Here is a 25707-nt window from a genome sequence, read left to right on the forward strand (position 1 = left end):
CTACAGAAGGTAGTGAGGTAGTGACAGGGTTAACCTTCTGTAGTGTGGTAGTGAACGGGTTAACCTTCTGTAGTGTGGTAGTGAAAGGGTTAACCGTCTGTAGTATGGTAGTGAATGGGTTAACCGTCTCATCTGTAGTGTGGTAGTGAAAAGGTTAACCTTCTGCAGTGTGGTAGTGAAAGGTTAACCTTCTGTAGTGTGGTAGTGAAAGGGTTAACCTTCTGCAGTGTGGTAGTGAAAGGTTAACCTTCTGTAGTGTGGTAGTGAAAAGGTTAACCTTCTGTAGTGTGGTAGTGAAAGGTTAACCTTCTGTAGTGTGGTAGTGAAAGGGTTAACCTTCTGCAGTGTGGTAGTGAAAGACTTAACCTTATGTAGTTTGGTAGTAAAAGGGTTAACCTTCTGTAGTGTGGTAGTGAATGGGTTAACCCACGGGTCGGCAACCTGATCGATGTCATACTGTGACACTGAAATGAAAAAATATTTCATCAACTAAAATATTTAGTCAACAAAAATATTTCATCAACTAAAATATACAGTATCACACCCCGCGCCTCTCCCTGCCGTCTGCAAGTGGCTAATCTTGAGTTTCCGACCCCCCAGTAAACTAACCATGGATAAATCCAAAAAAAGGAAAGTCTGAGGGAAATAGAGGGTTTAATTCAGCGTGGACAGATTAATTTGCTTTCACGACTAACGGTGCAGGCTTACCTGTAGCCTATGCCTGATATGTGGTGCGAAATTTGCGAACAACGAAAAATTTTCTTTTTATTTTATAGATTTTCCACGAATAAGGGAAGGACTCAAATAGAGCTGCATAGTTCAGGGTTTTATTTCAAAGTAGGTGTACAGACACCAGTGTTTTGTCTCCTCTTCTGTGTTTTATTTAAAAATAGGTCTACACAGCCAGTATTTTTTCTCCTCTTCATAAGAGTTTGAGGTTTTCCTTTGTTATAACAGGTAAAAACAGCAATAAAAAGTCAAACATTTTCTTTTTGTTGCTTTATAAGTATAAAGTATAATAAATTGCTAATTACTTTGGGTATGCAATTGTCAGGTGTTTTATGCTGAATGTGGGGTATGCTTGGGGATATATAAAACGTTATACACTGTGTTATCTTCATTTTAAGGGTAAATAGGTTGTGCGGCTCCCTGAGCATTTTATTTTGTGGGAGGGGGGGAAAGTGGCTCTTTTGATAGTCAAGGTTGCTGACCCCTGGGTTAACCGTATGTAGTGTGGTAGCAAACGGGTTAACCTTCTGTAGTGTGGTAGCAAACGGGTTAACCTTCTGTAGTGTGGTAGTGAAAGGGTTAACTGTCTGTAGTGTGGTAGTGAAAGGTTAACCTTCTGCAGTGTGGTAGTGAAAGGGTTAACCTGCTGTAGTGTGGTAGTGAAAGGGTTAACCTGCTGTAGTGTGGTAGTGAAAGGGTTAACCTGATGTAGTGTGGTAGTGAAAGGGTTAACCCTCTGTAGTGTGGTAGTGAAAGGGTTAACCCTCTGTAGTGTGGTAGTGAAAAGGTTAACCATCTGTGGTGTGGTAGTGAAATGGTTAAGGCCTCAGCTACCTTGGTGACACACATCTGGTTGGTGGTCAGGGTGCCCGTCTTGTCGGAGCAGATGACGGAGGTGCAGCCCAGCGTCTCCACGGAGGGCAGGCTCCTGACGATGGCGTTCTTCTTGGCCATGCGCCGCGTGCCCAGGGCGAGGCAGGTGGTGATGACGGCAGGAAGACCTGAGGCGGAGGATAGCGAGAGGTTAATGGTCTGCTGGGATCTACTACAACGTGACCTAGAACTGAGCTCTCGTGTGTCTTTTGGAAGTTTTTGATTTTTTTTATCAATAACCGTCCACCATCAAAATGTAGTTACATAACATTTCTCTTGCTTATGAACCGTATTATTATTATAATTGTTCTGCCTATGTGTTTATGATTGATCTATTGTTTTAATTTGATTGTGTGTCCTGTCACATGTGATGCTATCCAACATGAGGGTCCCCTCAGTGACTCCTGAGTTTAAATAACGTATTTAAAAAATAATGTTTTGGAAAGAACTATTCAGGAAACCGTTCGGGACAACGGAATCTGTGGTGGAACCTTTGACCTTCCCGGTCAGGATGTAACCTTTGACCTTCCCGGCCAGGCCTCTGGATTAAACAGGTTATGTGACCTTTGACCTGCCCGGTGAGGCCTCTGGATTAAACAGGTTATGTAACCTTTGACCTGCCCGGTCAGGCCTCTGGATTAAACAGGTTATGTAACCTTTGACCTGCCCGGTCAGGCCTCTGGATTAAACAGGTTATGTAACCTTTGACCTGCCCGGCCAGGCCTCTGGATTAAACAGGTTATGTAACCTTTGACCTGCCCGGCCAGGCCTCTGGATTAAACAGGTTATGTAACCTTTGACCTGCCCGGTCAGGCCTCTGGATTAAACAGGTTATGTAACCTTTGACCTGCCCGGCCAGGCCTCTGGATTAAACAGGTTATGTAACCTTTGACCTGCCCGGCCAGGCCTCTGGATTAAACAGGTTATGTAACCTTTGACCTGCCCGGCCAGGCCTCTGGATTAAACAGGTTATGTAACCTTTGACCTGCCCGGTCAGGCCTCTGGATTAAACAGGTTATGTAACCTTTGACCTGCCCGGCCAGGCCTCTGGATTAAACAGGTTATGTAACCTTTGACCTGCCCGGCCAGGCCTCTGGATTAAACAGGTTATGTAACCTTTGACCTGCCCGGCCAGGCCTCTGGATTAGGCACGGTTACCCTCGGGGATGGCAGCCACGGCCAGGGCCACGGCGATCTTGAAGTAGTACATGGCCCCGCGGATCCAGGAGCCGCCGTGGACGGGGTCGTTGAAGTGTCCGATGTTGATGGCCCACACGGCCACGCATATCAGGGAGATGACCTGCGGGACAGGAAGCAGAGAGGAGGGGGGTGACCTGCAGGTCGCAGAGAACCAACAACACCTAGGGCTGCCTTTCTGTCTTTCCTCCCGTTCAGCGAATTCCCTGCCTGGTTGTTACACTGCCCTCCTGGGGAGGGTGTAGAACTACCACATGCTGCCCTACTGTCGGTCTGGGGAGGGTGTAGAACTACCACATGCTGCCCTACTGTCGGTCTGGGGAGGGTGTAGAACTACCACATGCTGCCCTACTGTCGGTCTGGGGAGGGTGTAGAACTACCACATGCTGCCCTACTGTCTGTCTGGGGAGGGTGTAGAACTACCACATGCTGCCCTACTGTCGGTCTGGGGAGGGTGTAGACTACCACATGCTGCCCTACTGTCGGTCTGGGGAGGGTGTAGACTACCACATGCTGTCCTACTGTCGGTCTGGGGAGGGTGTAGAACTACCACATGCTGCCCTACTGTCTGTCTGGGGAGGGTGTAGAACTACCACATGCTGCCCTACTGTCGGTCTGGGGAGGGTGTAGAACTACCACATGCTGCCCTACTGTCGGTCTGGGGAGGGTGTAGAACTACCACATGCTGCCCTACTGTCGGTCTGGGGAGGGTGTAGAACTACCACATGCTGCCCTACTGTCGGTCTGGGGAGGGTGTAGAACTACCACATGCTGCCCTACTGTCGGTCTGGGGAGGGTGTAGAACTACCACATGCTGCCCTACTGTCGGTCTGGGGAGGGTGTAGAACTACCACATGCTGCCCTACTGTCGGTCTGGGGAGGGTGTAGAACTACCACATGCTGCCTTACTGTCGGTCTGGGGAGGGTGTAGAACTACCACATGCTGCCCTACTGTCGGTCTGGGGAGGGTGTAGAACTACCACATGCTGCCCTACTGTCAGTCTGGGGAGGGTGTAGACTACCACATGCTGCCCTACTGTCGGTCTGGGGAGGGTGTAGACTACCACATGCTGCCCTACTGTCGGTCTGGGGAGGGTGTAGAACTACCACATGCTGCCCTACTGTCGGTCTGGGGAGGGTGTAGAACTACCACATGCTGCCCTACTGTCAGTCTGTGGAGGGTGTAGACTACCACATGCTGCCCTACTGTTGGTCTGGGGAGGGTGTAGACTACCACATGCTGCCCTACTGTTGGTCTGGGGAGGGTGTAGACTACCACATGCTGCCCTACTCTCTGTCTGGGGATGGTGTAGAACTACCACATGCTGCCCTACTGTCGGTCTGGGGAGGGTGTAGACTACCACATGCTGCCCTACTGTCGGTCTGGGGAGGGTGTAGACTACCACATGCTGCCCTACTGTTGGTCTGGGGAGGGTGTAGACTACCACATGATACTCTACTGTCGGTCTGGGGAGGGTGTAGACTACCACATGCTGCCCTACTGTTGGTCTGGGGAGGGTGTAGAACTACCACATGCTGCCCTACTGTCGGTCTGGGGAGGGTGTAGACTACCACATGCTGCCCTACTGTCGGTCTGGGGAGGGTGTAGACTACCACATGCTGCCCTGCTGTCGGTCTGGGGAGGGTGTAGAACTACCACATGCTGCCCTACTGTCGGTCTGGGGAGGGTGTAGACTACCACATGCTGCCCTACTGTCGGTCTGGGGAGGGTGTAGACTACCACATGCTGCCCTACTGTCGGTCTGGGGAGGGTGTAGAACTACCACATGCTGCCCTACTGTCGGTCTGGGGAGGGTGTAGAACTACCACATGCTGCCCTACTGTCGGTCTGGGGAGGGTGTAGAACTACCACATGCTGCCCTACTGTCGGTCTGGGGAGGGTGTAGAACTACCACATGCTGCCCTACTGTCGGTCTGGGGAGGGTGTAGACTACCACATGCTGCCCTACTGTCAGTCTGGGGAGGGTGTAGACTACCACATGCTGCCCTACTGTTGGTCTGGGGAGGGTGTAGACTACCACATGCTGCCCTACTGTCAGTCTGGGGAGGGTGTAGAACTACCACATGCTGCCCTACTGTCGGTCTGGGGAGGGTGTAGACTACCACATGCTGCCCTACTGTCGGTCTGGGGAGGGTGTAGAACTACCACATGCTGCCCTACTGTCGGTCTGGGGAGGGTGTAGAACTACCACATGCTGCCCTACTGTCAGTCTGTGGAGGGTGTAGAACTACCACATGCTGCCCTACTGTCTGTCTGGGGAGGGTGTAGAACTACCACATGCTGCCCTACTGTCGGTCTGGGGAGGGTGTAGAACTACCACATGCTGCCCTACTGTCAGTCTGTGGAGGGTGTAGACTACCACATGCTGCCCTACTGTCAGTCTGTGGAGGGTGTAGAACTACCACATGCTGCCCTACTGTCAGTCTGTGGAGGGTGTAGACTACCACATGCTGCCCTACTGTCAGTCTGTGGAGGGTGTAGAACTACCACATGCTGCCCTACTGTCAGTCTGTGGGGAGGGTGTAGAACTACCACATGCTGCCCTACTGTCTGTCTGGGGAGGGTGTAGAACTACCACATGCTGCCCTACTGTCGGTCTGGGGAGGGTGTAGAACTACCACATGCTGCCCTACTGTCGGTCTGGGGAGGGTGTAGAACTACCACATGCTGCCCTACTGTCAGTCTGGGGAGGGTGTAGACTACCACATGCTGCCCTACTCTCTGTCTGGGGAGGGTGTAGACTACCACATGCTGCCCTACTGTCGGTCTGGGGAGGGTGTAGACTACCACATGCTGCCCTACTGTCGGTCTGGGGAGGGTGTAGACTACCACATGCTGCCCTACTGTTGGTCTGGGGAGGGTGTAGACTACCACATGCTGCCCTACTGTCGGTCTGGGGAGGGTGTAGAACTACCACATGCTGCCCTACTGTCGGTCTGGGGAGGGTGTAGAACTACCACATGCTGCCCTACTGTCGGTCTGGGGAGGGTGTAGACTACCACATGCTGCCCTACTGTTGGTCTGGGGAGGGTGTAGACTACCACATGCTGCCCTGCTGTCAGTCTGGGGAGGGTGTAGAACTACCACATGCTGCGTTCATGTCAGTCTGGGGAGGGTGTAGACTACCACATGCTGCCCTACTGTCAGTCTGGGGAGGGTGTAGACTACCACATGCTGCCCTACTGTCGGTCTGGGGAGGGTGTAGACTACCACATGCTGCCCTACTGTCAGTCTGGGGAGGGTGTAGAACTACCACATGCTGCCCTACTGTCAGTCTGGGGAGGGTGTAGACTACCACATGCTGCCCTACTGTCAGTCTGGGGAGGGTGTAGACTACCACATGCTGCCCTACTGTCAGTCTGGGGAGGGTGTAGACTACCACATGCTGCCCTACTGTCAGTCTGGGGAGGGTGTAGACTACCACATGCTGCCCTACTGTCAGTCTGTGGAGGGTGTAGAACTACCACATGCTGCCCTACTGTCGGTCTGGGGAGGGTGTAGAACTACCACATGCTGCCCTACTGTCAGTCTGGGGAGGGTGTAGACTACCACATGCTGCCCTACTGTCGGTCTGGGGAGGGTGTAGAACTACCACATGCTGCCCTACTGTCAGTCTGGGGAGGGTGTAGACTACCACATGCTGCCCTACTGTCAGTCTGGGGAGGGTGTAGACTACCACATGCTGCCCTACTGTCAGTCTGGGGAGGGTGTAGACTACCACATGCTGCCCTACTGTCAGTCTGGGGAGGGTGTAGACTACCACATGATACTCTACTGTCAGTCTGGGGAGGGTGTAGACTACCACATGCTGCCCTACTGTCAGTCTGGGGAGGGTGTAGACTACCACATGCTGCCCTACTGTCAGTCTGGGGAGGGTGTAGACTACCACATGCTGCCCTACTGTCAGTCTGTGGAGGGTGTAGAACTACCACATGCTGCCCTACTGTCAGTCTGTGGAGGGTGTAGAACTACCACATGCTGCCCTACTGTCAGTCTGTGGGGAGGGTGTAGAACTACCACATGCTGCCCTACTGTCTGTCTGGGGAGGGTGTAGAACTACCACATGCTGCCCTACTGTCGGTCTGGGGAGGGTGTAGAACTACCACATGCTGCCCTACTGTCGGTCTGGGGAGGGTGTAGAACTACCACATGCTGCCCTACTGTCAGTCTGGGGAGGGTGTAGACTACCACATGCTGCCCTACTCTCTGTCTGGGGAGGGTGTAGACTACCACATGCTGCCCTACTGTCGGTCTGGGGAGGGTGTAGACTACCACATGCTGCCCTACTGTCGGTCTGGGGAGGGTGTAGACTACCACATGCTGCCCTACTGTTGGTCTGGGGAGGGTGTAGACTACCACATGCTGCCCTACTGTCGGTCTGGGGAGGGTGTAGAACTACCACATGCTGCCCTACTGTCGGTCTGGGGAGGGTGTAGAACTACCACATGCTGCCCTACTGTCGGTCTGGGGAGGGTGTAGACTACCACATGCTGCCCTACTGTTGGTCTGGGGAGGGTGTAGACTACCACATGCTGCCCTGCTGTCAGTCTGGGGAGGGTGTAGAACTACCACATGCTGCGTTCATGTCAGTCTGGGGAGGGTGTAGACTACCACATGCTGCCCTACTGTCAGTCTGGGGAGGGTGTAGACTACCACATGCTGCCCTACTGTCGGTCTGGGGAGGGTGTAGACTACCACATGCTGCCCTACTGTCAGTCTGGGGAGGGTGTAGAACTACCACATGCTGCCCTACTGTCAGTCTGGGGAGGGTGTAGACTACCACATGCTGCCCTACTGTCAGTCTGGGGAGGGTGTAGACTACCACATGCTGCCCTACTGTCAGTCTGGGGAGGGTGTAGACTACCACATGCTGCCCTACTGTCAGTCTGGGGAGGGTGTAGACTACCACATGCTGCCCTACTGTCAGTCTGTGGAGGGTGTAGAACTACCACATGCTGCCCTACTGTCGGTCTGGGGAGGGTGTAGAACTACCACATGCTGCCCTACTGTCAGTCTGGGGAGGGTGTAGACTACCACATGCTGCCCTACTGTCGGTCTGGGGAGGGTGTAGAACTACCACATGCTGCCCTACTGTCAGTCTGGGGAGGGTGTAGACTACCACATGCTGCCCTACTGTCAGTCTGGGGAGGGTGTAGACTACCACATGCTGCCCTACTGTCAGTCTGGGGAGGGTGTAGACTACCACATGCTGCCCTACTGTCAGTCTGGGGAGGGTGTAGACTACCACATGATACTCTACTGTCAGTCTGGGGAGGGTGTAGACTACCACATGCTGCCCTACTGTCAGTCTGGGGAGGGTGTAGACTACCACATGCTGCCCTACTGTCAGTCTGGGGAGGGTGTAGACTACCACATGCTGCCCTACTGTCAGTCTGTGGAGGGTGTAGAACTACCACATGCTGCCCTACTGTCAGTCTGAGGAGGGTGTAGAACTACCACATGCTGCCCTACTGTCGGTCTGGGGAGGGTGTAGACTACCACATGCTGCCCTACTGTCGGTCTGGGGAGGGTGTAGACTACCACATGCTGCCCTACTGTCGGTCTGGGGAGGGTGTAGACTACCACATGCTGCCCTACTGTCGGTCTGGGGAGGGTGTAGACTACCACATGCTGCCCTACTGTCAAGTTTCAAGTTCAAGTTTCAAGTTTCTTTAATAGTTGTCATACAGAAGTACAGAATACTTTTATACAAAATGCTTCTTTCTGTTACGCTCCAGAGACTGTGCTAGACAAAAGATAAGTATGAAATTAAATAGTATAGCAGGTAAAAATAGAAGTAAAAATAGAAGTGGGGGGCAGACTACCACATGCTGCCCTACTGTCAGTCTGGGGAGGGTGTAGACTACCACATGCTGCCCTACTGTCAGTCTGGGGAGGGTGTAGACTACCACATGCTGCCCTACTGTCGGTCTGGGGAGGGTGTAGACTACCACATGCTGCCCTACTGTCGGTCTGGGGAGGGTATAGACTACCACATGCTGCCCTACTGTCAGTCTGGGGAGGGTGTAGACTACCACATGCTGCCCTACTGTCGGTCTGGGGAGGGTGTAGACTACCACATGCTGCCCTACTGTCGGTCTGGGGAGGGTGTAGACTACCACATGCTGCCTGCTGTCAGTCTGGGGAGGGTGTAGACTACCACATGCTGCCCTACTGTTGGTCTGGGGAGGGTGTAGACTACCACATGCTGCCAGCTGTCAGTCTGGGGAGGGTGTAGACTACCACATGCTGCCCTACTGTCAGTCTGGGGAGGGTGTAGACTACCACATGCTGCCCTACTGTCAGTCTGGGGAGGGTGTAGACTACCACATGCTGCCCTACTGTCGGTCTAGGGAGGGTGTAGACTACCACATGCTGCCCTACTGTCAGTCTGGGGAGGGTGTAGACTACCACATGCTGCCCTACTGTCAGTCTGGGGAGGGTGTAGACTACCACATGCTGCCCTACTGTCGGTCTGTGGAGGGTGTAGACTACCACATGCTGCCCTGCTGTCAGTCTGGGGAGGGTGTAGACTACCACATGATGCCCTACTGTCAGTCTGGGGAGGGTGTAGACTACCACATGCTGCCCTACTGTCAGTCTGGGGAGGGTGTAGACTACCACATGCTGCCCTACTGTCAGTCTGGGGAGGGTGTAGACTACCACATGCTGCCCTACTGTGTGTCTGGGGAGGGTGTAGACTGTCACATGCTGCGCTATTGTCGGTCTAGGGAGGGTGTAGACTACCACATGCTGCCCTACTGTCAGTCTGGGGAGGGTGTTGTAGACTACCACGTGCCTTCTCCGATACATGTGGAGTCGCCAGCCGCTTCTTTTCACCTGACAGCGAGGAGTTTCACCGGGAGAACGTAACACGAGCAGATGTTTGTGCTATCTCCCCAGGAGATGTTTGTGCTATCTCCCCCAGGAGATGTTTGTGCTATCTCCCTGCTGAACAGGCCAGTAGAAGTCGCTGTTGCAATGACCAGGACTCGTGCCCCAATTTAGTAAAGTAAGTTGTAGGGCTAACCTCGACTAGTCGAATAGTCGACTAATCGATCGAAAGGAGCCGTAGTCGACTGCCAACCTCTTAGTCAAATGCAAACAATTTAAAAAAAGATTATAATCATTCTTTCCAAAAGCAAAGAGGCCTAGAAGCGTGGCTAACTAATGGTGCGCATACCAGCGAGGCTAGCTGCCTAAGAAAACAGGCACAGAGGCACTGAAAGAGGATTTCACCCGTCTAATGAACACACTAGACTAGACATATCAAGATGTATCCATCAGTGGACCAATTGCATGCTTTCGCAGAGGACAAGAAGCCTTCAGTCGACAGACATTAAGCACCCCCCACAGCCCAAATGGAACGATCCCCCCAAACATTTAAAATGTTTTAAATACAAATATATAATTATTTAGTTTATATATTATTTTTGCATTCGGGGCACACATCACACATCGGGGCAATCAAAGTCGACTATACAAATCCTTAGTCAGGGACAGGCCTAGTGAGCTGTGATCAACTAAAACACACCATATATAAACCCACAACACAACGTTGGCTAAAGAGAGTGAAAGATAATGGTAACGGTGAGAAGTCTAAATTGAAGTGGTCCTTTAACGATGATACAAGCACATCCGTAGTGGAAATGAGCGCAGCACTAATTGTAGTTGTTTTGTCACAAGAGGCCTTCATTTGAAGTCTTGAAGACACTACTGTAAGAGCTTTTAAGACCCGTTAGCCCAGACCCTCTGAGGGCCCCTCCTAGCTCGGGGCCCCCCCTGGGGGGTCAGTTCCACCTGGTCTGACCTCTGACCCACCACCTGGTCTGACCCCCTGACCCACCTTGGAAAGCTGTTCCCCGAACTCGTCCATCTTCTGCTGCAGAGGCGTCTTCTCCTGCTCCGTCGCTGCCATCTGGTCCCGGATCTTACCGATCTCCGTGGAGACACCGGTGGCCACGGCGATACCGATGGCTTTGCCCGCAGCAACGTTGGTTCCCTGGACACAGTTATTGTCGGGAGACATGTGGAAATATTTAGAAAATACTAAAAACCCTCAGTTTGAGGACCTGTGGTCTAGACTCTCTGTTCTGTTTGAGAACCTAAAAACTCACTTTCACTCCCTAGCCTTCGATAAACCCTGATTCTCCCCACCCCCTAACTCACACACTCCCATGCAACTTGTATCTGTGCTTGTGCTCCTCTGTCCCCTGTGTGCTATACTGTACTTTGTGCTTCTCTTACCCCTGTGTGCTATACTGTACTTTGTGCTTCTCTTACCCCTGCGTTGGCCCACTGTTCTCTAACTGTACTGTCTTGTCCTGCTGTGCCTTTTCTGTCATTTTGTATTGTGAATTTTATGCTTTGACTGTACAGCACTTTGGTTGGCTCTTGAGTTTTTAAACGTGCTTTATAAATAAATAAATGACTTGACCTGACTTGACCTGTGGTCGGCAGGAGAACATCTAGACTCTGTTCTGTTTGAGGACCTGTGGTCGGCAGGAGAACATCTAGACTCTGTTCTGTTTGAGGACCTGTGGTCAGCAGGAGAACATCTAGACTCTCTGTTCTGTTTGAGGACCTGTGGTCAGCAGCAGGAGAACATCTAGACTCTGTTCTGTTTGAGGACCTGTGGTCAGCAGGAGAACATCTAGACTATGTTCTGTTTGAGGACCTGTGGTCAGCAGGAGAACATCTAGACTCTGTTCTGTTTGAGGACCTGTGGTCGGCAGCAGGAGAACATCTAGACTCTGTTCTGTTTGAGGACCTGTGGTCAGCAGGAGAACATCTAGACTCTCTGTTCTGTTTGAGGACCTGTGGTCGGCAGCAGGAGAACATCTAGACTCTGTTCTGTTTGAGGACCTGTGGTCGGCAGGAGAACATCTAGACTATGTTCTGTTTGAGGACCTGTGGTCAGCAGGAGAACATCTAGACTCTGTTCTGTTTGAGGACCTGTGGTCGGCAGCAGGAGAACATCTAGACTCTCTGTTCTGTTTGAGGACCTGTGGTCAGCAGCAGGAGAACATCTAGACTCTGTTCTGTTTGAGGACCTGTGGTCAGCAGCAGGAGAACATCTAGACTCTGTTCTGTTTGAGGACCTGTGGTCAGCAGGAGAACATCTAGACTCTGTTCTGTTTGAGGACCTGTGGTCAGCAGGAGAACATCTAGACTCTGTTCTGTTTGAGGACCTGTGGTCAGCAGGAAAACATCTAGACTCTGTTCTGTTTGAGGACCTGTGGTCAGCAGCAGGAGAACATCTAGACTCTGTTCTGTTTGAGGACCTGTGGTCAACAGGAGAACATCTAGACTCTGTGTTCTGTTTGAGGACCTGTGGTCGGCAGGAGAACATCTAGACTCTGTTCTGTTTGAGGACCTGTGGTCAGCAGGAGAACATCTAGACTCTGTTCTGTTTGAGGACCTGTGGTCAGCAGGAGGAGAACATCTAGACTCTGTTCTGTTTGAGGACCTGTGGTCAGCAGGAGAACATCTAGACTCTGTTCTGTTTGAGGACCTGTGGTCAGCAGCAGGAGAACCCTATCCCTGACCACCTGAGAACACCACAGACTGTAGAACACTCTCCCTGACCACCTGAGAGCACCACAGACTGTGGAACACTCTCCCTGACCACCTGAGAGCACCACAGACTGTAGAACACTCTCCCTGACCACCTGAGAGCACCACAGACTGTAGAACGCTCTCCCTGACCACCTGAGAGCACCACGGACTGTAGACCGCTCTCCCTGACCACCTGAGAGCACCACAGACTTTGGAACACTCTCCCTGACCACCTGAGAGCACCACAGACTGTGGAACACTCTCCCTGACCACCTGAGAGCACCACAGACTGTGGAACACTCTCCCTGACCACCTGAGAGCACCACAGACTGTAGAACACTCTCCCTGACCACCTGAGAGCACCACAGACTGTAGAACACTCTCCCTGACCACCTGAGAGCACCACAGACTGTGGAACACTCTCCCTAACCACCTGAGAGCACCACAGACTGTAGAACACTCTCCCTGACCACCTGAGAGCACCACAGACTGTGGAACACTCTCCCTGACCACCTGAGAGCACCACAGACTGTGGAACACTCTCCCTGACCACCTGAGAGCACCACAGACTGTAGAACACTCTCCCTGACCACCTGAGAGCACCACAGACTGTAGAACACTCTCCCTGACCACCTGAGAGCACCACAGACTGTAGAACACTCTCCCTGACCACCTGAGAGCACCACAGACTGTAGAACACTCTCCCTGACCACCTGAGAGCACCACAGACTGTAGAACACTCTCCCTGACCACCTGAGAGCACCACGGACTGTAGAACACTCTCCCTGACCACCTGAGAGCACCACAGACTGTAGAACACTCTCCCTGACCACCTGAGAGCACCACAGACTGTAGAACACTCTCCCTGACCACCTGAGAGCACCACAGACTGTAGAACGCTCTCCCTGACCACCTGAGAGCACCACAGACTGTGGAACACTCTCCATGACCACCTGAGAGCACCACAGACTGTGGAACACTCTCCCTGACCACCTGAGAGCACCACAGACTGTAGAACACTCTCCCTGACCACCTGAGAGCACCACAGACTGTAGAAGACTCTCCCTGACCACCTGAGAGCACCACAGACTGTAGAACGCTCTCCCTGACCACCTGAGAGCACCACAGACTGTAGAGCGCTTTCCCTGACCACCTGAGAGCACCACAGACTGTGGATGCTTTCAAGAAGGGCCTCAAAACTCATATTTTTAATAGAGCCTTTTGTTGATTTTTATCAACATTTTTGCTCCACACATTTTATGTTCTTTTACCAGTTTTATTTATTCTATGTTTCTCTTACTAGTTCTAGTGTTCTTCTGACTCCTGGCTAGCTTTAGTCTTGCCTATTTTTTATTCTTTCTTCCTTTACTCTTGGTAGTTTTTATGTTCTTTTAAAATGTAGCGCTTTGAGATTTGCTCCACAATTATAAAGCGCATTACAAATCAAATATATTATTATTATTATAAGGTGGGAGAAGGTATGGAGGGAGGTGAAGGTGGGAGAAGGTATGGAGGGAGGTGAAGGTGGGACAAGGTATGGAGGGAGGAGAGACAGGAAGGACAGACTCACAGAGAAGAGCATGTTCTTCTTGTCCTGGTTGACGGCCCGGGGGTCGGGGACAGCGTCAGAGTGCTTGATCACACTGATGGACTCGCCTGAGAAACAAACACACGAGGCCGTTGGACTGGAAGACTGACAGTGGTGTCAGTTTAGTCGTTTACACGTAACAGCTGTGTCTCTCAGTATATCCCTCCCAGTAACACACACACACAGCCTGGGGTGTAAAGTACTTGAGTAATAGTACTTCGTTGCAATACTTAAGTACTGTTTTGGGGGATTTGTACTTTACTTGAGTATTATTAGGTTTGTATACTGTAAAATAACCTTAGATATTGATTAAGAATATACCACACTTGTACTTTTACTCAATTACTTTTCAGAGAAAAAAAAACATACTTTTTAGTTTTTACTCCTTACATTTAAAATGCAGACCTACAAAGTGTAACGCTTCCCCCGGTCCTGCGGGACCAGACGGCAACCCTCCTCCCGGTTCGGCTGGTCCAGGTTTCGGACCTTCTCAACTCCCCTTCCATACACCCCTTCACACTACAACATTGCCAACCGGTGGGCTGATCCAGATGTGGCAGATCTGGCATCAGCTCACTCACCTGATTAACATTATTTGCTGCCATTTATGTAAGGGATAATGTATAGCTACTCGGTCATTGTCGCAAAATAATTGACCGACACAGAGTTTAGAATACCGAGGCGCCTCGCCGAGGGGTTCTAAACGTAGTGAAGGTCAATTATTTTGTGACAATGACCGAGTATAGGCTATACATTATCCTGCTTATTACATGGCTAACTTACTAACAATATACCTAATTCATTTTACACCATCGACAAGACGAGATCAAATGCAGACGCAGTTGTTCTGTGGCTCCGCTGTCAGCCCAAATAAAGTTATTATTATTATCGCCGGCAGCCGACAGGTGTGTCTGATTGCACTGATGCAGTGTGTGTCAGTGGGCTTGATTGCTCCAGCTGCGAACAGCGGTCATTATTGCTCAGTTGCCCCTGGCAGCGGTCATGTATAGAAAAATAACGGACCACTGCTATGGGCAACCGAGCGCTATTGACCAATCACAATCAAGCATTTTCACGAATGTTAAAACGCCATGTAATAAGTTTGATATATTCGTTGTCTATGTTGTCTTTATTATTTCCACTGTGTTAGACTTGTGTCCCTACTGTCTGTGTTTTGTAAATGTGTTTTAGTCTCATATGTCTCAGTTTGTACAATTGTTATTGTTTTCCCCTGTGTGCTCTGTATTCTGTTAGTTCCGTTTACCACACCTGTGTCCTGTTAGTAATTACCCTCCGTCTCTAATTAGTGTTTGTATTTAGGTGTTATGGGCCAGCATACACTTGCTGGTTCATTGTTTCATGTTACCTGTGTGTCAGTCGTGTTTCCTTGTTTTCTGTTTTGAGTAAACCTTGTTATCGTCACAACGCCGTCTCCTGCCTCCTGTTAATTATCTCTCCGTTATCTGCTGCAATTGGGTTCCACACTCCACCATGCCAACGAAACGTGCCATTCGTAACAACAAAGTACAAAGTACAAATCTTGCAGGTCCAACTATTTTAATTAGTATATTTGTTTCTCTGGCCGAACTAACGTTAACGCTATTAATCCTGCGGCCGCTCTTTATTTAAAAACAGCCAATCAAATCCCCATCAATGGAAAATGAACCCGCCCATACCCATGTTGATTGGTCCTTGTGTGCAAGACTAGAAAGCGGGGATCTTTGGTTAAACACCTGCTATCAGAAGAATAGACAGTCAGAAAAAAAGTTAGTACGTAGAAACGTTTTGACTTTTACTCAAGTGTGTTTTTAGCCAGATACTCTGACTTTTACTTGAGTACGATTTTGAGACGGTACCCATGCTTTCATTTAAGTATAATTTCTGGGTACTTTTTACACCCCTGCTAGTCGGTCTGTCTACAGTACCATAACTCCATGATGCATTAGGCTTGGTGTTCAAGCGTCCACAGAGTAAAATTACTTGTTGTCAGACACCCCTACCAGTGAGGATGGACTAGTCCACATGTTACTCAGACACCCCTACCGGTGAGGATGGACTAGTCCACATGTTAGTTAGACACCCCTACCAGTGAGGATGGACTAGTCCACATGTTAGTTAGACACCCCTACCGGTGAGGATGGACTAGTCCACATGTTAGTTAGACACCCCTACCAGTGAGGATGGACTAGTCCACATGTTACTCAGACACCCCTACCGGTGAGGATGGACTAGTCCACATGTTAGTTAGACACCCCTACCGGTGAGGATGGACTAGTCCACATGTTAGTTAGACACCCCTACCGGTGAGGATGGACTAGTCCACATGTTAGTTAGACACCCCTACCGGTGAGGATGGACTAGTCCACATGTTAGTTAGACACCCCTACCGGTGAGGATGGACTAGTCCACATGTTAGTTAGACACCCCTACCGGTGAGGATGGACTAGTCCACATGTTAGTTAGACACCCCTACCAGTGAGGATGGACTAGTCCACATGTTAGTTAGACACCCCTACCGGTGAGGATGGACTAGTCCACATGTTAGTTAGACACCCCTACCGGTGAGGATGGACTAGTCCACATGTTAGTTAGACACCCCTACCAGTGAGGATGGACTAGTCCACATGTTACTCAGACACCCCTACCAGTGAGGATGGACTGGTCCACATGTTAGTTAGACACCCCTACCGGTGAGGATGGACTAGTCCACATGTTAGTTAGACACCCCTACCAGTGAGGATGGACTAGTCCACATGTTAGTTAGACACCCCTACCAGTGAGGATGGACTAGTCCACATGTTAGTTAGACACCCCTACCGGTGAGGATGGACTAGTCCACATGTTACTCAGACACCCCTACCAGTGAGGATGGACTGGTCCACATGTTAGTTAGACACCCCTACCGGTGAGGATGGACTAGTCCACATGTTAGTTAGACACCCCTACCGGTGAGGATGGACTAGTCCACATGTTAGTTAGACACCCCTACCAGTGAGGATGGACTAGTCCACATGTTACTCAGACACCCCTACCGGTGAGGATGGACTAGTCCACATGTTAGTTAGACACCCCTACCGGTGATGATGGACTAGTCCACATGTTAGTTAGACACCCCTACCGGTGAGGATGGACTAGTCCACATGTTAGTTAGACACCCCTACCGGTGAGGATGGACTAGTCCACATGTTAGTTAGATAACCTACCGGTGAGGATGGACTAGTCCACATGTTAGTTAGATAACCTACCGGTGAGGATGGACTAGTCCACATGTTAGTTAGATAACCTACCGGTGAGGATGGACTGGTCGATACGCAGGGTGGTGGACTTGATGCAGATGATTCTGATGTCAGCCGGCACTTTGTCACCAACTAGAAGAGACACGCAAAACCAGAAATGTGTTATTTTAAAGATGACATCATTCCTGTTTTTTAAAGCTGCATTATGAAAGACTGCCACCCTGTGTTGACCAAGGTGGTGGATGTCTCTGGGTCTTGGCCAAGATTGCAGTGACTGTTCTACGTGCACCATGAGGCCATGGATCAGCTTCTTACCGTCTTCTGTCTGTCAACGTGGTTTAGACGTTGAGTTCATTGCTGGGTTAAGTACTTCTAGTCTATCCACATAATATGCTTACTACATATCTATTCTATTCACATATATGCTTACCACTTGTATCTATTGCTATGTCCGCCCATCACAATCACGCAAACTGTCTAACGCCTGTCCCGTCTCCCTGTCTCCCTGTCTCCCTGTCTCCCTGTGAGTGGCTGTCTCAGAGTGATGACCGGAGTGTCGGACGTCCCGTGATGATAACCGGGAGGATGCCACCCTCTCTGCGCCAATGCCTCAAATAGATCCACCATCAGCTCTATTTTTAATCTTTCAAAATGTTCAGTTGCTATTGCATGCACTTATCTGTGTTTCATTACACATATGAGTGCATGCCTACCAACTGTTCGCCTGTTTTACTGCAACACTACTATCACCGACATCTAAGAAGGGAGATCCCCCCTTGAACGGCCCTTCTAAGGTTTCTCTCCTCCACATTGCCTGTGGTGCATTTTTTCCTATTGCTAGGTTTTAGTGAGTTTTTCCTTACGTTCGTGTGGGGTATGTCTGGGAGTGTTGCATTCATTTAAAACATTTTGGACTTTATGGTGTTTTTGGTCATGTGACATGTGCACCCAATCGCGTGACGCGCCCATTTCCGCCTCGACCAGCAGCACCTAACGCCTAGTTTATCACTGGTTAAGCTTAGGCGACTCTTTCGAAGTTGGTTAAGGTTAGAGTTTGGAATCAGGGCTGGTGTTCTATCGCCCTGCTCTAAGACAAACTCTAACCTTAACCAACTTCGAAAGAGCGCCTAAGCTTAACCGGTGGCAGAACTTGCCGTCACACGATTGGTGCAACCAGAAACATCAGTGGCCAATCAGAGCGCAATACGCGAACGCGGAACTGGAAATCCGTTGGTAAAAGTATTCAGGCGTCCGGCCCATGGGGACATTAACGTGTGTTGTCGGGCCTTACAAATAAATTTGATTTGATTTGATTTGATATACAGTATACCTGAGTACACTGATATATACCTGAGTACACTGGCTGTAAAATAGTGCAGCAAAACGAAGCCCAGTTGAGTATCTGCCGCTGAACCAAACTCATATTACCCACAGTAATATTGACTCTTGATTCTAATGAGAGATAACAGGTCAATATGGATCTTTAACTGTATTATGCCTCATTGTGCAGCCATAAGCGCAGGTTTGTATACTTGTACTTTTACTCAATTACATTTCAGAGAAAAATAAATACTTTTTACTCTTTACATTTAAAATGCAGACCTAAAGTACAAAGTCCAAATCTCGCAGGTCCAACCATTTTAATTAGTATATTTGTTTCTCTGGCTGAACTAACGTTAACGTTATTAACCCTGCGGACACACTTTATTTAAAAACAGCCAATCAAATCCCCATCAATGGAAAATGAACCCGCCCATACCCATACCCTTGTGCAGGACTAGAAAGCGGGGATCTTTGATTAAACACCTGCTATCAGAAGAATAGACAGTAAAAAAAAAGTGTTTACTTTGACTTTTTAGTACTTAGTACATTTAAAAGTATTAACTTTTTTGACTTTTACTCAAGTGTGTTTTTAGCCAGATACACTGACTTTTACTTGAGTAAGATTTTGAGACGGTACCCATACTTTCACTTAAGTATAATTTCTGGGTACTTTTTACACCCCTGACATCAAAGAAAGACCCCTGAGCCAGCGACAAAACAGCTGTACAACTGTTGGAATGGTGTTTGTGTGTGCGTGCGTGTGCGTGCGTGTGTGATAACTGGTTATCGTTTGGTTTTAGCACTCTGGATGAATAGTGTTGAAAGCTGATACCATAGCCAGAGAGAGAAACAGAGGGAGAGAGAGGGGGGGGGGGGGGGGGGTCGAGAGAGAAAGTGAGAGGGAGAGAATGGAGGGGCGCAGAGAGAGAGAGAGAGGGGGAGGTAGAGAGAAAGAGAGAGAGAGAAAGAGGAGGGAGACTTTGGGGAAAGTGTGAAATGAAATGAACAGGTGTATGACACAAAGAGAGAGAAAAAGAGAGAAAGGGAGAGAGAGGGAGAGAGAGAGAGGGGGAGAGGGTCCGACAGATGTTCAGTGTATTTATACCCAAGCCCCCCCCCCCACCATTGCAAGTTTCCTTGAATTTCCTCAGCCCCCCCCCCCCCCCCCTGCACTCAGCCGCTCACTGATTGCCTTAAAAGGACCCCTGTTCATTCTCAAGGTCATCACTCTCGATTCCCCCTCTCTGTCTCTCTGTCTCTCTGTCTCTCTGTCTCTCTGTCTCTCTGTCTCTCTGTCTCTCTGTCTCTCTGTCTCTCTGTCTCTCTGTCTCTCTGTCTCTCAGACCCACTTGACGTGACTCTTTGAAGTGTGGAGACAGTGAGGCAGTGAGACAGACAGTGAGACAGGCAGTGAGACAGACAGTGAGACAGGCAGTGAGACAGACAGTGAGACAGGCAGTGAGACAGACAGTGAGACAGGCAGTGAGACAGACAGTGAGACAGGCAGTGAGGCAGAGAGTGAGAAAGACAGTGAGGCAGGCAGTGAGACAGACAGTGAGACAGACAGTGAGACAGGCAGTGAGGCAGGCAGTGAGACAGGCAGTGAGGCAGAGAGTGAGACAGACAGTGAGGCAGGCAGTGAGACAGACAGTGAGGCAGGCAGTGAGGCAGGCAGTGAGGCAGTGAGGCAGGCAGAGAGACAGACAGTGAGGCAGTGAGGCAGGCAGAGAGACAGGCAGTGAGACAGACAGTGAGGCAGGCAGTGAGACAGACAGTGAGGCAGGCAGTGAGACAGACAGTGAGGCAGGCAGTGAGGCAGGCAGAGAGACAGACAGTGAGGCAGACAGTGAGGCAGGCAGTGAGACAGACAGTGAGGCAGGCAGTGAGACAGTGAGACAGACAGTGAGACAGGCAGTGAGGCAGGCAGTGAGACAGACAGTGAGGCAGGCAGTGAGACAGACAGTGAGGCAGTGAGACAGACAGTGAGACAGGCAGTGAGGCAGACAGTGAGACAGACAGTGAGGCAGGCAGTGAGACAGACAGTGAGGCAGGCAGTGAGACAGGCAGTGAGGCAGACAGTGAGGCAGGCAGTGAGACAGACAGTGAGGCAGGCAGTGAGGCAGGCAGTGAGACAGACAGTGAGGCAGACAGTGAGACAGGCAGTGAGGCAGGCAGTGAGGCAGGCAGTGAGGCAGGCAGTGAGGCAGGCAGTGAGACAGACAGTGAGACAGACAGTGAGGCAGGCAGTGAGGCAGGCAGTGAGGCAGACAGTGAGGCAGGCAGTGAGGCAGGCAGTGAGACAGGCAGTGAGGCAGGCAGTGAGACAGACAGTGAGGCAGACAGTGAGACAGGCAGTGAGGCAGGCAGTGAGGCAGGCAGTGAGGCAGGCAGTGAGGCAGGCAGTGAGACAGACAGTGAGGCAGGCAGTGAGACAGACAGTGAGGCAGACAGTGAGACAGGCAGTGAGGCAGACAGTGAGGCAGGCAGTGAGACAGACAGTGAGGCAGGCAGTGAGACAGACAGTGAGGCAGGCAGTGAGGCAGGCAGTGAGGCAGGCAGTGAGGCAGGCAGTGAGGCAGGCAGTGAGGCAGGCAGTGAGACAGACAGTGAGGCAGGCAGTGAGGCAGTGAGACAGACAGTGAGGCAGTGAGACAGACAGTGAGGCAGTGAGACAGGCCCCATCTGACTGGTTGCTGAAGTTAAAGAGATAGTTCAGATTTTTTTTTTATATTAAGTGGTATTGAATACTAGCCAGTCGTTTAACGATGATGAATAACGTAAGGTTATGTATATAACCAAGTTCTGTGAGTTATGGTGCGCTCAGCACCAGTAGCACTGTACTTCACTTCGTGTACATACACTGAATAAAAAAATTCCACCATGTACCTTTACATCCCCATCTTTGTCTGACCACACCCCCTTCCGCTTACCTTCATAAGCCACCTTTGTGGTCACCTACTCGCCTCCTTCCCAAACTTTCACCACAAGGCGAGATCAAGGGCAGCAGCATAACTCACAGAACTTGGTTATATACATAACCTTACGTTCTGTTTCGTTAAGGCTTCGCTCAGCACCAGTAGCACAATGGGGGCTGAGCGGGAGCCTTAGCCCGACAAATACACCCCGCTGAGGCCCCCCACAACCATCAGACCGGGGAGGACCGAGCCCCCCCCGACCCTCCCTAATGGAGGATACCCTCCCTATTGGAGGCTTACGGGAGGGAGACGGATCCGACCGTGCGAAGAGGAACTCAAGCAACTCAACGCACAGGGTGAGCAGACCGTGGCTTGACCCCACGACTACACACACGCACAACCCGCATGCCACCAGGGAACGAACGGAAGGAACAACCTTGTTACTGCCCCCAAAATCACGGGGACAAGAGCAACCCAACCCCGTGGCAAGGCTGTAGCAGCGGAGCGCGAAGGAAGACACTGAAGGGACTGGATCCCCTGGAAAAAGGGGGCCTGGAGAGGTCAATGACGCCAGGCATCAAGACCCTACCAGGTGGTTACTTAGTGACACCGCCCCCCACATCGCCAGCGTATTCGGATAGGGCCCCTCCAAGAGCGGGCCCTTTCCCCCCAATAGCACACCGCCTGGCACACTGACTCTGAAACACAGGCAGTCAGCATGGCCGTAAGCACACAAAAAAGGTTAACCAACGGAAGCAGGCAGCGCACCGGGGAAACCAGGCAGCAGGCTGTAACCTGAGCCTGGAGCACTGCGGACGAGACAGGCGCCAAAGGAGTCAGCTGAAAACAGCCCCCCCGGCGGAAGGGGCGTATGCTGGCGTTGTTGATCACCATGACAAAGCCTCCATTAAAAAAAACCCACCCAGAGGCAGAGAAGGCTGACATGATTGGCAGACGTCATGAACGTGCAGGGGCACACTCAACCGGGTAACCCGGGAGTTGACTCTGCTCCAACACACCAGGGAATCAACCACCCCCTTGGTACCATATGCGGTGGTTGTTCCTATAACCCCTCAAGAAAAAGGGTTATCCCAGGTCTACGGTATCAACGAAACTTTACTTCGGACCGGGCCCGGCGGCTCGGGAAGCACACAGGGTTACCAGAGGAGGTCCAGAAGACCACCCCAACAGCCCCCTCTTCGCCATGCGTGAGAGAGGAGCGAAGAAAAGAGAACCAGCCCCTTATGATAGTGCAGAGTACAACATGTACCCAACAAGGGTCTCCATAACGCCTAACCTTGTGACACCCCGGGCCGACCCGGCATTTTTTCCCACGAAAAAAGCCCAAGTCCCTCAGGGTACCAGAACAGCAGATCTGCATCCCCGGCGGACAACGGGTTAACTGACCTGGACCAGCGTGACCAGAACCAGTCCCGTGCCCTAACCACGCCAACCTGCCTACTCCGTGAGAAGGGGCAGATATGCGTGTCGATCAAAAAACATGAAAAGAGGGCGCCACCCAGATGGGCCGGTGTGAACCGTGCTCGGTGGCCCACCCCAAGGGCGTGAGACCCCTCTACCTATGTTCCGATCTTATTCCGTTAACATCCCCCAGACATGAACAAGAACCAGTTGCTTTATAAAAACGCTGTTTTAACCACAAGCAACCAAGGCGTACTAGCTACCTGCATGATTCCCATCAGAAACACCCCGAGCTAGCACCATGCATGCGTCGGGACACAACCACATCAATGAATAGGCTAAAGTAGACCCTTCATTGAATCCTCAAGGCGCCTGGGAGAAACAACAAGAAGGGTGTGGTGCTTCCTATACTCCACACTCTTTTATTAAAAAAGAAATGAAGCACCGACTGTATGAACCCCATTTGACACAGCTGAGGATAAAAACTGTTTACATTTTTATATCCAGTCACCCCCACCACAGAGGATTAGATGGAGCTCCTCAGGGAGACTTCCCACGTGAGTCATAGAGTGAAAAAGCCATGGCAATCTTGAGTCATGTGACCAACCGACTCAAGTTACACATATATCGAGCGTAGTGGAACCCACGCTCTATCCTGACACTTTGACAACAACAGACCGTCATACGGGTCTAACTCACGGAAGCCATCGTCAAATAGCAACGTGCGTAGTGACGTGTGCTATGACGGGGGGAAACCCAATACTCAACGCCTGTGTAATAGGAGCAGAGTTAGGGAACCCTTTCCCCCCCCCCTCCCTGCCAAGTTGCCTAACGACTTGGCCCTGACTGGTCTGACAAGAGATGAATAAACCCCCTGACCAATCAGAAGAGGGAAGGAGGGGTTTATCCGGTACCCCCTCACAAGCCCAGCCCTTGCACACAGCAACAACTTTAGGACACAATACATTTAATAGCAATGCTAATGAATAGCGCAAGCTAATACAATGCATGCTAACCACAGACAACTGTGGACAGGGTTTACAACAAAACCAAGTCGCGTGTGTGTGTGAATCCTACACCCGCATCCATGTTGAACATAGAAAAACACTGATAGAGAGAGCGAGAACGGCTGAGCCGTGGTACGTGTTCATACGAGCATTACTGCAAACCCAACACAACAGTGTTGTAGCTCAACATCACTGTGTAAGCAACAGAACATACAAGTAGCCTCTACCTTTATGTGGAGACTCAGGCCGAGGCAGAAAAAAACTCTTAACATGAACGTAACCCTCCTATCAACCCATACTCGTGAAGATTCACACTTTGCAACCCCATCATATGTTTGGTGAAGAAACACACAGTTTGTTAACAAAAAATACAGTCCCCCTTTAGAGGGAACTTTTTATTTTTCAAACAAATCATACGGCAAGGCCGGGAAGGGAAAAACAGAGGGGACCACAGGGGAAAAAAGTCACTGTGTCTAGCAGCGCCTGCCGTCACGAGCCGCTCAGGATTTGCCACCCCGGGGAGCCCCGGAGGGACGGTAAGCAATCGGCGGCTGGTCTCGACGGTCCCTACCGTCACCTCCGGGTGTAGATGGGTCGGCTGTAGCGGCGGCACTCTCTCTCCTCCTGGCCTTCTTCCTCGAAGGACCAGCAGTGGCGGTGGTGGCAGCAGCAGCCACGGTGGAAGACGCTCGACGACGTGGCAGCCGTCTGACCCCACCGGCAACATCGGGAGGGGGAAAATGAGGTTGAAGCACGGAGCGTTCCTCCTGCATCTCTCTACAGGTCGAGGTCATCAACTGTAGGGCCTTCCCGAACAGTCCAGCATCGGAGAGGGGTGCCGTCAGAAGTGGAAGCCTCGTCTTCTCCGGCACACGCGCCTGCTCCAGCCAAAGGTGGCGCTGGTTCAGAGTTGCCAGGGCGCGCACTTTCCCAGCGGCTATGGCCTGCAGCTGAGTCAGATGCAGGACAGCTCCTGCCACCTGGGAGAGCTGGTCATGTTGTACATCACTCTGCTCCATGCCGCCCGTCAATATCCCGGACATGAATCTTGCCAGCTGCGCGACGTTAGACGCAGCAGCTAGAGATTGTGTTCCGGCGATAAATGACTGGTCGCTCCAGTATGCCAACCGCCTAGCCGATTTCCCTTGAGGAACCGGCTTCCGTACCACCTCCGGACAGAGTAGCGCGGCCATCGGCCTATCAAGCCGTGGCACGCCCTCCCTCATACCGTCGACCAAACCCGCCATCCGCGTAACTTGTACGTAGGCGGGGGTGAGGCCTATGATGTGGGACACCACCTGGCCCTGACGAACATTGGCCCCCATTGAAGGGAAAAATGGGTAGACAACGTCCACCCCTCTCACCGGGCGACGCTGCCATAGATGACCTATGAGATAATCAGGGACAGGAACAGGCAGTGGCTGCGGCAGCGGCACACCGTTTGCGACTGCCGCCACCGCCATGAGCTCGGGAAACAAAGCCTGCAGTTCCCCCTGCAGACTTTCCTCCACCGAGCCCGCATCCCTCACATACAGCAGGCTTCCACTGGTCAAGGAGCCACACTCCGATGTGGCTGATAGCAGGGCATCCCGCCGACGAGTCAGAGGTTCTTCTCCAACGTCTTCAAACGAGGCGCCCCAAGGAGACATCTCACCCCCCTCCAGTGTTTCCTGGATGGGCGGGATACCTGTCTCCACCGGGCCTTCAAATAAGAACCTGTCCGCCTCTATCATGTAATCCTCTGTTTCCATCGGGCATGTAGAGACTGACGCATCCTCACTGGGCTCCAGCAACTCACCAAACCCTGGCCGTTCGCGTCTGCAAGCCACCATCTTGC

The 25707-nt window shown here is 51.2% G+C and overlaps 1 protein-coding gene across 1 annotated transcript in view; it reads right to left on the bottom strand.

The window, feature by feature from the left end:
- Positions 1–25707, bottom strand: part of atp2a1 (ATPase sarcoplasmic/endoplasmic reticulum Ca2+ transporting 1) — a 141461-nt gene that overhangs the window by 50580 nt on the left and 65174 nt on the right. Inside the window, exons 5-9 of the mRNA XM_084326430.1 lie at positions 17255–17335; positions 13950–14035; positions 10668–10823; positions 2761–2902; positions 1564–1730 (exon numbers count right to left, since the gene is read on the bottom strand). Coding sequence (XP_084182556.1) covers positions 1564–1730; positions 2761–2902; positions 10668–10823; positions 13950–14035; positions 17255–17335 — 632 coding nt within the window. The remainder of the gene's footprint in view (positions 1–1563; positions 1731–2760; positions 2903–10667; positions 10824–13949; positions 14036–17254; positions 17336–25707) is intronic.

Source organism: Notolepis coatsorum (assembly GCF_963971535.1).
Source record: "Notolepis coatsorum genome assembly, chromosome: 12".
NCBI lineage: Eukaryota > Metazoa > Chordata > Actinopteri > Aulopiformes > Paralepididae > Notolepis > Notolepis coatsorum.